The following is a 15,074-nucleotide window of genomic DNA, read 5'->3' on the forward strand; positions in this document are numbered from 1 at the left end:
TCCCAAAAAATTATACGTGTTTTGGAAATGTTGAGTGGAATTAGTCTAGAATCGGTTAATTTTATAGAAGAAAACCTTTCGAACAGCCTTAGTCCGTAAAGTTCCCACCTATCGGGCTGCGATTGGCTCACTCCTACAACGTAATTTTCGGTTAGCGTGGAACGTATCTAAGCGTTATAGGGGGGTCTACTGTATATGTCATTTCACCAAAGTGTAAACAACTTATTTTTTCATTGTGTTAAACATGTCTAGTTTTGTGCCAAAAAAAGAGTATTTGCGGGGAATTTTATTGCACTATTTTATTCAAAAAAAATCTGCAGCCTGAAGCACACAGAATTCTTGTTGAGACTTACGGTGACCATGCTCTGTCGGAAACAACATGCAGAGATTGGTTTAGACGCTTCAAAAATAATGATTTTGATGCTGAAGATAAAGAACGATCTGGTGCACCAAAAAAGTTTGAAGACGAGGAATTAGAGGCATTACTTCATGAAGACTCATGTCAGACGCTAGCTGAACTTGCAGAATCATTAGGAGTTGATCACACAACAGTTTCGAAATGTTTAAAAGGATTAGGAATGATTCAAAAGCAAGGACATTGGGTGCCGTATGAGTTGAAGCTGAGAGACGTCGAACGGCGTCTTTTCACATGTGAACAGCTGCTTCAACGGCAGAAAAGGAAAGGTTTTCTGCATCGTATCGTGACAGGTGACGAAAAATAGATACACTACGATAACCCTAAGCGTAGAAAATCATGGGGTAAGCCCGGCCATGCATCAACATCGTCAGCAAGGCCGAATATCCATGGTTCGAAGCTTCTGCTCTTGGTGGGATTAGCTAGGTGTAGTTTATTACGAGCTGCTCAAACCAAAAGAAACCATCACGGGAGATCGCTATCGACTACAATTGATGCGTTTGAGCCAAGCATTGAAGGAAAAACGGCCGCTATATGAGCAGAGACACGACAAAGTGATTCTGCAACATGACAATGCTCGGCCACATGTTGCACAACCGGTGAAAACATACTTGGAAATGCTTGGGAAGTCCTACCCCACCCGCCGTATTCACCAGACATCGCCCCTTCAGATTATCACTTGTTCCGATAGATGGCACGTGGCCTGGCTGAGCAGCACTTCCATTCTTATGAAGATGCCAAAAAATGGGTTGATTCTTGGATAGCCACAAAAGACGTGTCATGTACGAGACAATTGCCATATGGTGGGGAACAATCAACAGGTACCACCATGACAACAGGAGCCAAGAGAAAGGTGGTAAGGTATGAACAGTAAGATCTGATAGATGTCAATATATAATGCAATCATTTTACAGGGTAATGCTTATTGCAAGGGAAATATGTAGTACAGTGGTTAAACATAATACAGCAAATAATCATAGTACAATGTTTATACATTTTACAAAGGGTATACAAGTTACAATGGTTATACATATTACAATGATTGTACATATTACAGTCGACCCCCCTATAACACTGTTGATAATTCCGTTTTATATGAATTCCATGTTGTACGAGTCACTTAGATTTTACAAATACATGTGCTGGGCTGTGAATGGCTCACGTATTTGTAAAATCTAAGTGACTCGTACAACATGGAATTCATATAAAATGGAATTATCAACAGTGTTATGGGGGGGTCGACTGTACTATGGTAATCCTATTTCACTGGATATACAATTTATAATGGTTAAACATAATATGAAGGAAATCAATGACGCCATAGTTAAACAAGATACAATACACTAGTATAGGCTAAATAGCAATAGGGTAACACAGCAAAGCGGATGTGGAGTTACAAGTTGTTTCTGTTGGTTTGCTGGTTCATAAGCTTGAGGTTGTGTACAAAGTTTGTAAAGGCATGGTATATTTTCCTGTTGTCCATGACGGTAAGACAGACAGGAACATGGACAACAGTGGAAATTTATAGGTCTACAATTTTTTCAAATTGCAGCCCAATAAATACACACTGACAAACAGATAAAGGTTTTCCTGTGTTTTAATTATGTAATTAGGAATTAGTTATTGGTTTTTAATTGATGATGTAATAGATGGGTTGTTCAATAAGTCCTTAGAAAATCCAATAGATGGCGCTCGTAGCCTCAAAATGGCAATGTTTTAGTAAGCATCATGACTCACTAGACAGTTGTGAAAGTCTCAGTCATATCCATCACATGGTTTAATTTTTATTGTTGAGTGAAGCAAGAAACTTTTCTTTATTTAGAAAAATGGAAAAAAGTGAGTTTCGAGCAGTGATTAAACACTTATATTTAAAAGGCTTAACACCGAAAGAGATCAAAGCTGAGTTGGATGAAGTTCATGGCACATCTGCTCCTGTGTTTGCAACTGTTTACTGTTGGGTAGATGAGTTCAAACATGGCCATACATCCACAAAAGATCAACTTCGTTCAGGAAGTCGTGGAAGTGACTACTCCCGAAATGATTGACAAAATCCACGATATGGTTTTGAGTGATCGATGAATCAAAGTGTGCGAAATAGTTGAGGCCACAGGCATATCGCAAGATACAGTGTTTTCAATTTTGCACAAAAAATTGGGTGTGAAAAAAATCTCAGCAAGATAGGTGCCACATTTGCTCTCAGTGGAGAATAAACGTAATCGTGTGGTCAACTCTAAGGCTATTTTGGCACTTTTTTGTTGCAATCCTGAAGAGTTTCTGTGTCGATACATAACTGTGGATGAAACATGGATACACTACTATACTCCAGAGACAAAAGAACAGTTAAAACAGTGGGTTTTTGAAGGCAAAAGGGCTCCAAAGAAGACGAAGATGGTGAAATCGGCCGGGAAGGTGATGGCCACGGTTTTTTGGGATATGCACGGAATTATCTACATCGATTACTTGGAAAAAGGAAAAACAATAACTGGAGAGTATTATGCATCATTATTGCACCGGATGAGCAAAGAAATCAAGGAAAAAAGTCCTCATTTGAAAAAGAAAAAGATCATCTTCCATCAAGACAATGCACGGGTGCACACCAGTGCAGTTTCGATAGCCAAAATCACGGGATTAAAGTTTGAATTATTACAACATCCACCATATTCATCAGATTTGGCCCCCCGTGACTTTTTTTATTTCCAAAATTAAAAAAATGGCTCGCGGACAACGATTCACATCGAGCAAGATGGTCATTGCCCAAACATATGGTTATTTTGACGACCTTCCAAATCTTACTTTTTAGATGGCTTAAAAAAGTTGGAGAAACACTTGAAAAAGTGTATACAGCTTAAAGGAGATTATGTTAAAAAATAAAAAAAAATCTACGTAAAATAATTTGTTTTTCTATCTTTTTCTAAGGACTTATTGAATGACCCTTGTACAACACATAATTTTCCTGTTTAAAATAATAAAAAGCAGACTCCAAATAGTGTTTTCATGCAGTGTATTTAATTTTCAGATTACTGATGTTAAGCAAGGGATGCCTGTAATTTATTTCAGTGGAACATTTATGTGGAACAATTAAGAATATGATGATAAATAGATAGGCAATTTGTAAAGAATATCAGCATCAACACTCACTAATAGACTTTAATACCACAAAAGAACATAGCACAAGAGCATCAAAATGGAGTGCATTTACTCACCTGAAGCAAAAATCCGGCGGGATCCAGTTAGGTCTTTCCTATCAATTGGTGTTTCCTAACAAAAATTTTCATAAGAATTAAATTTCATTCTCACTTGGTTCAGCAAAATCAAAAAACTTGCAATGTTTTGAAAAATTTTAGTCTTTTGAAAACATATTGTAATAGAAATAAACACAAACTAAAATAAATACAATGTTGAATTAAAACAAATCTTTATTCAGCAGAATTATTTATTAAAATCAAAATGTTGTCAATCTGTCTACAGACTATACCAACAGTTCCCAACCTTTTTCGGGTGGCGACCCCTTTTTATAAAAGCCAAGTGACCCACGATCCTGATACAATTGAAAAAGGCATTTTTAATAAGGTAATTAAAAAAAACAACAAAATTAGTTTTTTAGTATAATTTTATTTTAAATTATGTTTAATAATTTAATGTGATGGTTGAAATTGCATGTTATTAACCAGTCTCAAAATTCGCAGGTGAGTTTTTGTTAACGCCAACCTCATGTCATTCTCAACATTTAATTTATTCCTCTCAAACTCTCAACACATGTTTCAACCAATTGTGACAGAATAGAGTACCTAGATTACACTTATTTTAATTTTAAAAAATATATGAAATTATTCAAACTTCAAGACACCATTAAAAATAAAAATTGCATTATAGTGAATATTTTTTTTTAGTTTTCTGTATAAGTTGGCGACCCCATAGAAAGCTCGTCGCAACCCATAGGTTGGGAACCTGTGGACTATACTCTTAGATGGCTTGTAAAACAGGTTGAAAACATTCGTTTCAATACATAATTCTTTTGGTTAAAAATTTTTTATTCTTCTAAAAACTTCAAAAAGTTTACCAAATGTCTGATTTAACAAGAATTTAATAGACAAATTATAAATTTTGAATTATGAGTATACACACCTGAGAGTTGACAGTTTGGATCCGAGTACTTTTCTGGGTTGGAAATTTCCCACCATCTCGATGCATGATGGGTGATCGACAAGGTGAGGATCTCCCTGAAAAATAAGAATTTTCCTGAGGTAACTCTAACTTACTTTCAATAAATCATTACCCTTACAATTAACTTTGTAAAGAATGTACAGATTATAACTCTTAATATAACCATTCAAAATAATTTACTACAATTTAAATGTAATATTTAAGTATATCCAAAATAACGTTATAAAAATAGTAAACTTATTAAATAAATTAAATGCAATATGATTAAGAAATTACATTTATAAGTAGAAAAATATTTACTTTTATAGATTCTAATAGTTTTTTTTATTTATTAATCAATCAAGCTAATATAAAGGTCATTAATATAGAAATTTTACTACTGAAATTATCATTAAGAAAGTTTTACATTCAATGAATAAGTAAATAAATAAACCAAGATGACAATAAACTAATCTATTCCTATACAATTTTACTCTCATTACATAAATTATTATTATTCTATTATGAAATCATATTAATTATCTTATCTTAATTTAAAATTCATTATGTATATAATGAAAATGGCAGTAATTAATATATTTTGCCACTTTTATTTATTTGTCGAAACCATGTCTTCTTCTTGATCCTTCTAATTCAATGTCACGACTTGTTGCACCAAGTCATAACATTGAATTAGAAGGATATTTTGCCACATTAAACCCAATTTGTTGCATATTTCAATAATGTTTTGCTATGCTATTCTAGCATGCCAGTTAAACTGCAACTAAAAAATAAAATTAATCAGATCTAACAAGACTAGTTGTTAATTAAATGTTAAAGAAAACATTCTTCTGAGTACAATAAAATAACAACATTGGAACTTGACTGATTTATAAAATCAAGAAGAGTTTTCATTTACAGAACAATATAACAATTAACGACTTATTGACATTAGTAGTAATAGTAGTTGTAGTGTGGGCTGCACTGACCATCTACCTATCTTAAAAATAACACCTTCCTCTCAAATTTCACACAAGTGGATGTTATTAATGAGTGTAAGTGAGATAATTTACAGCCAGTTTCTGAAAGTTGGTATGTTTATTTGTGTTTTTGAATCAAGTTACTTTGTTGTAACTTGATTCAAAAGTGCAAATATAAACATAAAAAAAGCACTTTAGGCATTCCACAAGTATTTTACATCATTAGAAGACAAAATAAAAAAATTAAACATATAATCATAGTTTTTGATATAATACTGTTGGTATTACATCAAAAACTATGATTTTACAGTTTTAGAATAAAAATCATTTGTTTTTTAATGCATCTCTAGAGATGGATGTAACCTCACTTAAACTGGCATGCCTGCATTCCCAAGATAAACCAGCATGCTGATTTTTACCTACAGAAGTATCTGATTTTGTGGTCAACCTGGGTAGACCGACATGTCAAAAAATCTGTGAAAAATACAGTGTATATATATACTGAGTGATCCTTCATGAACATCAAATTCCCAAACTTTGAGTTACATTTTCAATGTTAAATTTGTAATTTATTCCAAGACTATGAATTACTGCTGTTTTAAAAGATTTTCAGAAAATGAATGGTTTTATTAAACAAACATAATATGCAATGGTTTGCAGTGATTTTATTTAAAGGAAAAGAAAAAAAATAAACAAAATAGTTACATAACTTACAGAGACACCATATGAATGATCAAGTGCAGGAATTTTTTAGCATTGCACCTGCTCAAACATCCAGTTTGAACAGGCACCAATTCCACTTTACAGTGGTACATAATCTCCCATTTACCAAAAGGTTGAAACCTTTCAAGAGTTGAAATTTTGGTGCATAAATTTCCCATCACAAATAATTAAATTCCTGAACACTAATGTTCACGAACATCAAGGATGTAGTGTATATACAAGGTCTGCCCAGAAAGTTCAAAAACTTTTTAAATTACACACTAACCAATAATTAAATTTGAATGCAACTTGCACAGCTTCTACCAGCAAGTTTTTTATACTATCTTCCAAAAAGTTTGTTCTATCTTCATTTGTTGTTATGTTATGTTCATTTGTGTACATTGCATTTTGTGATTTTTCTTTCCATGAATGCAATTGAGTGAAGAGTTCTGGGACAGACTAGGTTTGATAAAAATTTCATGAAAAACATCACTGGGGATGAGACATGGGTCTATGGGTACAATGTGGAAACAAAACATCAGTCATCACAGTGGGTGGAAAGATTTACTGTGAGCCATAAAGGTGCAACAAGTTCAGTTGAATGTGGAGATCTTGTTCACTGTTTTGTTCAATTCTGATTGTGTCATTCAACAGGAATTTCATCCAGAAGGGAAGACAGTAAATAAGGAATACCAACTGGAGGTGATGAAATGTCTTTGTGAAGAGTGAGGAAGAAAAGACTGACTGCTTAGAAAGAACAACATTGTGACAATACTCCCATCCACACAACACTGCTGATAAGTTTTTGGCCAAGAACTCAATGCCACTTGTTCTTCAATCTACAAATTCACTGAACTAAACCCCAACAAGCTTCCTTTTGTTCCCAAATTAAAATCTGCTCTCAAATGTTGCAATTTTAAACCCATTGATGTCATTAAGGAAAATTTGCTAGCAGAGCTGTGCATCATCCCAAAAGAAGTTTTTCAGGAAGTGCTCTTTACATGACAGAAATGTTGAATTCAGTACATAGACTTAAGAGAGGACTTCTTCGAAGACAACAAAACTGACTAGTTACTAGGTAAATGCAAACAACTTCTATTTGAAAAGTTTGCAAACTTTCCAGACAGACCTTGTATACATATTCAGGAAATATAATGCTTCATAATTACATTCCAAACTTTGTGAATTTTACAGAAATCATGTTTAAACAATATTAAAAATTTTGATGATATGAAACCGTGCTTTACAATTTGTTTATGCTTCTAACACAATAAAGTGTTATAAATTAAGACACTTGGCGGGTTTTCTCATCTTTATTTAGTTGATACGTGTGAAAATTTTCACACGTATCAACTAAATAAAGATGAGAAAACCCGCCAAGTGTCTTAATTTATAACACTTTACTGTGTTAGAAGCATATACATAAATATTAAAAATTTTATCATTCTAAATGTTTTGATCACATACTGCATATTAGAAGATATAAAATTACAACTTATAAAATACAATACATGCTCATATAGTGCGTATGAAGCATTTCTAAAACTATTACACAGCCTTGTTGGCACACAATTTGGGAAAACTATGCTGAGAAGCATTATAGTAATTTATAAGTAACTTAATGTATTTATTCTGTCTAATAAAATAACTAATATACAAAAAAATAACAATTGTGTGTTGCTTAATGTCTATAATGTGTAAAATATAACATTATATGCACATTGTCTGGTAAAGTAGCTTTTACTACAGCTGATAAGCAAATCGATGGCAGAGCCTATTTCAAATGAAACAGCTATGTCATTGGCTTGCTTATCCAACTATATTAAAGACACTTTATTAGGCAACATGCCCTATGCAAATACCATAATGTATATGTATTTGCAAAGCTACAAGTGTATGGTTACTGTAGTGTACCTGTATTGATTAAATAGCCAAGATACTGAACACACACAGTATTAATTAAAATGTTTATTTTGCAACTGTGCAACAAATAAAAAATAAATGGCACATTCCTGTTATATAATATTTATTTTAAATTTGGAGAAATCTGGAAACTTTAAATTTTAGGATTAGCATCACAGTATGTAAGAGCATATGAGATTGGATGCTCTGGCAGCACCATCCAATTTCGTGTATCATACATTTCTAGAGTGTTATAGCATTATCTCTCTATTTATTTTGAAAATATTATTGTGACATGCATCATAGTTCCCAAATGCAGCAAAACAGTGCTAGTGATAGCAACAGCAAGAGGCAAAGGAGAAATATCAATTTGAAAGTAAAATGAAAAGTATAATTTTAATAATTTAATAAACAATTATTTATTATTATTATTATTTATTAAATTATTAAAATTATAATTATTAATTTAGATAAGAGATGGTACCTAATGCTTACGTCTAGTACCAAATAAAATAAAGATATATATAAATTTGCAAAAACATCAATAGTGTACTACCACAGTTCACTCTTGTGTTACAATGGAACAGAGACAACTGAATACACTGAAAAGCAACAACACTACACTAGTTCACACTACAGTGTTGCTGAATTGTTGTCTTGCTGCACCAGAAGTGACACAAAGCGCAACTCACTAAACCTATGACACAAAGCATGCCATTTTCAAACTCTCACAAATTATTTTCAATATTTTGCATTAAAATCTCGCGACCCCAAGATTTCGCTAAGCAACCCCAAATGGGGTCGTGACCCATAGTTTAAGAAGCCCTGATTTAGGCGATCTTTGGATTATTATAAATTGAAACGTTATTAATTAAACAACATGAAGATGGAAAATAAGTAAATGCTATTGCTTGCAATTTCGACATGCCATCCTTGACAGTTATAATGTTCCTCAAAGTAAAAAATCTCAAAGCTGTTAAAGGATTGACCTCACTGTTACAAAGCTAATAAAAATGTAAAAGAGAGTCTATATTAAATATAAAAAAATTTCTATGATGTGAATTGAGGCCTAAATACAAAAGAACAAATTCCTGAGAAAACCCGCCAAGTGTCTTAATTTATAACACTTTATTGTGTTAGAAGCATAAACAAATTCCTATCAACACATTGACAATTAATGTTAGGGCATGACAGTTGTTCAGATGCTTATAAGAGAAAAAAAGGACCAGATTACACAGATCAAGTTTGGTGCTAGTTCTTGATGGTTCAAGAGCTTCAAACAATATTTTTTGCTATGTAATTTGAAAATGGTTGTTTGGTATTTTTCATGCAAGAACCATATAGGCAATGCTGTGCCATGTCAAATGATATAGTGAGTAAACAAATATATATAAGTCAATAAATATAGACTAATGTATTAAACAGTACAAATTACAACATTGATAAGTAAAATCACTTGACCAGGGTGGAAGAGTATCAACCTCAGACTGAAATGCTGGTTGTATCAAGATTAATTATACTGGTTATAATGTCCATTCATATATCACAAGTAGAAACACTAAATGGGCAAGTTGCAAATAACCTCTTAAGTTGTAAAATAGATCTTAGCCTAAATATTATAGGTTATACAGGAGATTTAGACTGAGATTTCAATTTACAACTGTAACGTCCTTTCTTTCTAGACCCAAAATGTCCTAACAGTATGAACGTTACACAAACAAAAGTAGAGGGTCAGTCGATAGTTTGTCCCTGAACTTGGTACAAGAACCAACGTGAAACAATTACATTTCCTGCAGAAGTATGTACATGCTCATATAGTGCGTATGAAGCATTTCTAAAACTATTACACAGCCTTGTTGGCACACAATTTGGGAAAACTATGCTGAGAAGCATTATAGTAATTTATAANTTCTTTCTAGACCCAAAATGTCCTAACAGTATGAACGTTACACAAACAAAAGTAGAGGGTCAGTCGATAGTTTGTCCCTGAACTTGGTACAAGAACCAACGTGAAACAATTACATTTCCTGCAGAAGTATGGGCGATTTGTTAAATGCTGAGAACTCAGAATTGATGGGACTAATTGTTGAGACAAAAAATCTTAAGTTTCACTTAAGATTTTTTGTCTCAACAAAAAATCTTAAGTGAAACTTAAGTGATCACTTAAGTGATCACTACTCAACTACTTGCTTTTGTAGTACTGAAAATAAACAAACTACAAATGCAGCCTCTAAGGCACAAAAAGCAATGTCCCAATTATGAGTATCTCTACTTCTCATGTAGTCAAACTGACTAATTGCTAAATTTAACAGGATGGTCCTATGCTCCAATTCGCTTTTACTTGTCGCCAGGAAGATCAGTCTCATCCAGTACATTTGTAACCCCCCAGGCACTCCTTGCTAGCTGCAGCTCCATCTCTTTAAGGTCCGCTTCCCCAGGGCTTTTATCCTTCCTGGTGCAACATTACATTGTACTGCACCTCTTGCTCATTTACATTTTCACATAGAGTGTAACAAAAAATATATAGTTTAAGATCCTTACACAGTATAATAATTAAAAAAAAAATGATTTTCTCCTGAGTGACTGTAGGCTCAAAAGCATCTACATATAAGTTTTGAACAGGTAAGTTCAAAAAATGCCAGTACTCAAATGCAGTGCTTGATGGATATCTGAAAAATAGATTTTCATGCAAAATCATATACCACACATCCAAATAATCCAGCTTTAAGCATTCAGGACCTGATAAACCCTGAACATAGAACATTTGTCTACTTTCCAGGTTGAGCAGATTAGTACTAAAAGGTACTAAACTGCTCATGTAATGTCAATTGTATCAACTGACCTTGATCAAAACCAGTTTATTTTTTTCTCAGCTAAGAGCTAAAAGTTTTTTTGGGAAATGAAAATCCTGTCTTTTGTAATGTAGATTGCTGGCCTCACATTAGAATTTCAAAGCACAAGCCAAGTGAAGTTGTTCTTGGCTCAGATTCTAACTTGAAATCTTAAATACTGTAGGAAATTTTTTAATATATATTGGTAGATATATATTACCCTAATCCAAATTTGTGCAGATCACAAAGTATTCCATTGCACCAACAGCAATTATAGACCTCAATATTAAAGAAAACAGACAGTAAGTACTATCATCATTTAAAAACCTTGCAAATAGATGTTTCAAGATACTAAATTGTCTGTGGTAACATGGGTGTCAACTAGAGAGAAATTTGTCTCCACTGGATCAAGCTTTCTAATTGAGGGCAAGAGAATTTAGAATATGAAACCTTATAATTAATTCCTTATGAAAAATTCTATTCTCTGCCTCATTCAGTAATACATTAAATTACCTGATATAAACTTCAATTTGCCTGATTCAAGCAATAATGAAAGTGGAAGTAATCTCTTTACTGCCCATTCAAAAATTTACAGTAGACACCCATATGTAGTATTTCTGTTCCTTTGAAATTCACTTTGGTAAGATGAAAGATAATCATTTTTTTCTAGGAGAAATTTCAAACGTCTTGAAAAGTTTGTAGAGGCAACTTTGTCAGAGATATTGGTTAATAGAGTGATTCTTATGATCTTTACTAGATTTGGGAATGAAAATAATTATAAATAGCTTTACACTCTTGAAACCATGTCGGTGATTGTTTTTGTCTTTTTGAACACTATATAGTGTAAACACATGAACACTTGGCAATCTTCACCTTAAATTTATTCAGTTTTTAGTTGAAAACTGAATAAATTCAAGGTGAAGATTGCCAATTGTTTGTGTGTTTACACTGTATAGTGTTCAAAAAGACAATTATAAATAGCCTCCAACAGTTGGATAAAGTAAATCTCTGTTGAATCTTTTTCTTCTATTGTTAAACAGAATCTAAAGATTCAACAGAGATTCACTTTCAAGCCTGCTGTATCTAGGTCTAAAGCCATGTTTCCTGAGCAACTGAGAGCTATGAGCAGTTCTATCCTGGTAAATGATGTATTGTATTCCTCACTGGACAGGGGTGGATTTAGAAGAGGATGTGTCCAGAGATGGATCTACATAGGGACTAATAGCGCTTAAGCCCTGGGCCCCCAAGTGTCAAGGGTCCACAAAAATTGAATTATCATCATAAATTTTTAATACTTTTTCATTAACAATGAGCACTTATTGTATAGTAAAAAATAGTTAATTGTTATTTGGAATACAGGTAACCCCCATATAACACAGGAGTTACATTCCAAAAAATTGCCATGTTATGCAAATCCGTGTTATACGAAACAAAGAACTAGTACGAAAAGGGGGGTTGGGTTCCAAAAATTAAAAAAACATGTTGTTAAACCCTTATTTAAATCGAATTTATTATTCACTTTTTTTATAGGTAAAATACTTATTTATTATTTAAGTAAATATTTTACCAGAGGATTATTCATCCTATATGATGATTTCAGCATGAGCATCATCAACTGGCAACAGTTTGTGGGTGCGTTCGTTAATAGCAGTCACTCTGCAACAGGAGTGCGCTGCTGTTTGTAAGCATTTAGGGACGGTGAAAGAAATATGGCAGCGCCCGCACTAATGATAGTATCATGATGGAGGAATCTATAATTCTAAAATCAGCTTTTAGAGGCAAAAGAAGGGTCACAATTGTAAAATTTAACCATTAAATGTTGAAAGAGCATTCAAAGTAGCCACAAAAACAATTAGAATGCTCGCGCGGAGTTACACGGAGGTATAAAAGAATGCACCCTTTATTACATTTTATGTTGTACGAGAGTTTTACTCAATTCCCGAACCATGTTAGAGTGAACATGTGCTATAAAAGCACCGTGTTATACGGGGTATGTTCCCAATTCTCGAACCCTGTTAGAGTGAATCCGTGCTATAGAAGTGCCATGTTATACAGGGGTTACCAGTATTAACAAAATCATCTAATACATTGGCTAATGACATTCAATACACTTATCCCTCCAATTTATTGCAATCTTTCCTGTCATTTGCATCATTATAAATTCTTTCAATGGAAACAAGAAGATGAATAACTAAAAAGAAAAGAATATTGAAAAATAAGTCAAAAAAAGTTGTCAAAATCAGTGGATTAGTTAGAAGCTGAAATTGAAGTTATGACTACAGGAATTAAACTGTACATTGTATATGATGAAAAGGTTTACTATAATAAATTTGCTAACATTAATAATTCAAAATTTTTTGGAAAGTGATATGTAATTTTCCTATAAGACAGTATAACCCAGAAATGATATATTGTTAAGAATGATGTCATGGTATTTTATATTTTAATCATAAATGGGTTGTAAAACAAATAAGGTGAAAGTCTTTAATGGAAATTGTCAAATATAATTAAATAATAATATTCTTTATTTGGAATTGCATATTGAAATGAAACTTAACTAGAATATACATACCCAGTATTTATAAATTAAATTAGCTCAATTTGTGGGCACTATTAAAAGTCATTAAACATTGCTTGTCATATGAAACAATGAAAAACTATATATTACTAGTCAGTGAAACAAAATATTACACTTGGTCAACACCAACTGTGTCTATTTTAGGAGAGATAGGGTGATGGGATTTGATGATTCTATGGTAATTTTGCTACATGAAAGTACTTAATAAGAAAAATAAATTTTTTCAAATAAACTGAATCCTTTGTAGCCTACACAAAAGTGAACCCTTTGTAGCCTAGGAGAGGGCCAGAGAGGTGTTATATAAATTTAACAGTCAATCACAACATTTTTACTTCAACAGAGATTTTTTTGAAGTCTTAGGATTTTCTCCAAAATAATGTGTGCTTCCTTAAAAAAAAGAAAGCCTTTAAATAGCCAGGTGCATGAAATAGTGTGCAATGTGCATAGATTTATGGATGAAGAGAAAAGAGAAAACTACATAAAGGAATTAAACAATGTTGCAAAACAAGTCTGGTGTCAATAGAAGTGTCAAAAAGAACTGTTTGTTCAATTTTAAAAAAAAGATAGAACCTAGGAAAAGTTAAACACTGCCAGAAAAAAAAAACTACATGCATCTCTGGTAACAGGTTTGGACAACTTCAGTTTATCTGTTGTTCACAGGATGGTTCACAAAATGTATACACAAAAGGTTTTTCCAACTGTGCTTAGCATTTTTCAAGCATTTCCAGAAAAATAAATTTTTTCAAAGTTCATTTTTACAGGTCTTGCAGAAGCTAGGTTTTAGGTGGAATAAGCTAAACAACAGAAAATTTTCATATGAAACTTTCCATATTGTTTCCATGCAAAGAAATTGCACTCGTTTGATAAAAATGAACACAGAATCAGAAAATCCTTGTCCTGTAGTCTGGCTTGATGAAATATGGATTTTGAAGTCAGATACAGCCAAAATCATGGATGGACAAAACTTTTGATGGATTTTCAGGTATTGTCCAAAGGAAAAAGATTGACATTCATGTGCGCATAGAAGATGGATTTATAGAAGAAGCTGAATTGAAGCTGACCTCCAAAACAAAATCCAAAGATTATCATGAGGGAATAAACTCCCAAAATTTTCAACATTGGTATGTAGAACAGCTTCTTAAAACTCAAAACATGCCTAAAAATTCAATTATTGTTAAGGACAATTTATTACTCCATTCAAACCAACAAGGCACCCACCAGCCAGAACAGGAAATTAGAGATCAAGTGGCTTTGAAATGGAAATCAGAGATCATGATGTAAAATGCAACAATGGATTTCTGACACTTGTACTTCTGGAAAATGTCAAGTCAATTACTGGCAAAAAGAAATTTGTTATTGATGACTAGTTAAACAGTTGAAGCACATAGTGGTAAGGACCTCCATATCATTGTGAAATCCACACTATTGAGTTTATTTAGGCAAATGTGAATGGCTATATTAGTTGCCATAATACAACTTTTACACAACAAGGTGTGAAAACTTTATGGCAATGAGCTATTTTG

At 32.9% G+C, this 15,074-nt stretch overlaps 1 protein-coding gene across 1 annotated transcript in view; it reads right to left on the reverse strand.

Moving 5' to 3' along the window:
* Positions 1-15,074, reverse strand: part of LOC111627095 — an 88,015-nt gene that overhangs the window by 65,554 nt on the left and 7,387 nt on the right. The window contains exons 2-3 of the mRNA XM_023370650.1: positions 4,541-4,635; positions 3,619-3,673 (exon numbers count right to left, since the gene is read on the reverse strand). Coding sequence (XP_023226418.1) covers positions 3,619-3,673; positions 4,541-4,606 — 121 coding nt within the window. The 5' untranslated portion in view covers positions 4,607-4,635. The remainder of the gene's footprint in view (positions 1-3,618; positions 3,674-4,540; positions 4,636-15,074) is intronic.

This window comes from Centruroides sculpturatus, unplaced genomic scaffold, assembly GCF_000671375.1.
Source record: "Centruroides sculpturatus isolate CEXI.00-Female unplaced genomic scaffold, Cexi_2.0 scaffold334, whole genome shotgun sequence".
Lineage (NCBI taxonomy): Eukaryota > Metazoa > Arthropoda > Arachnida > Scorpiones > Buthidae > Centruroides > Centruroides sculpturatus.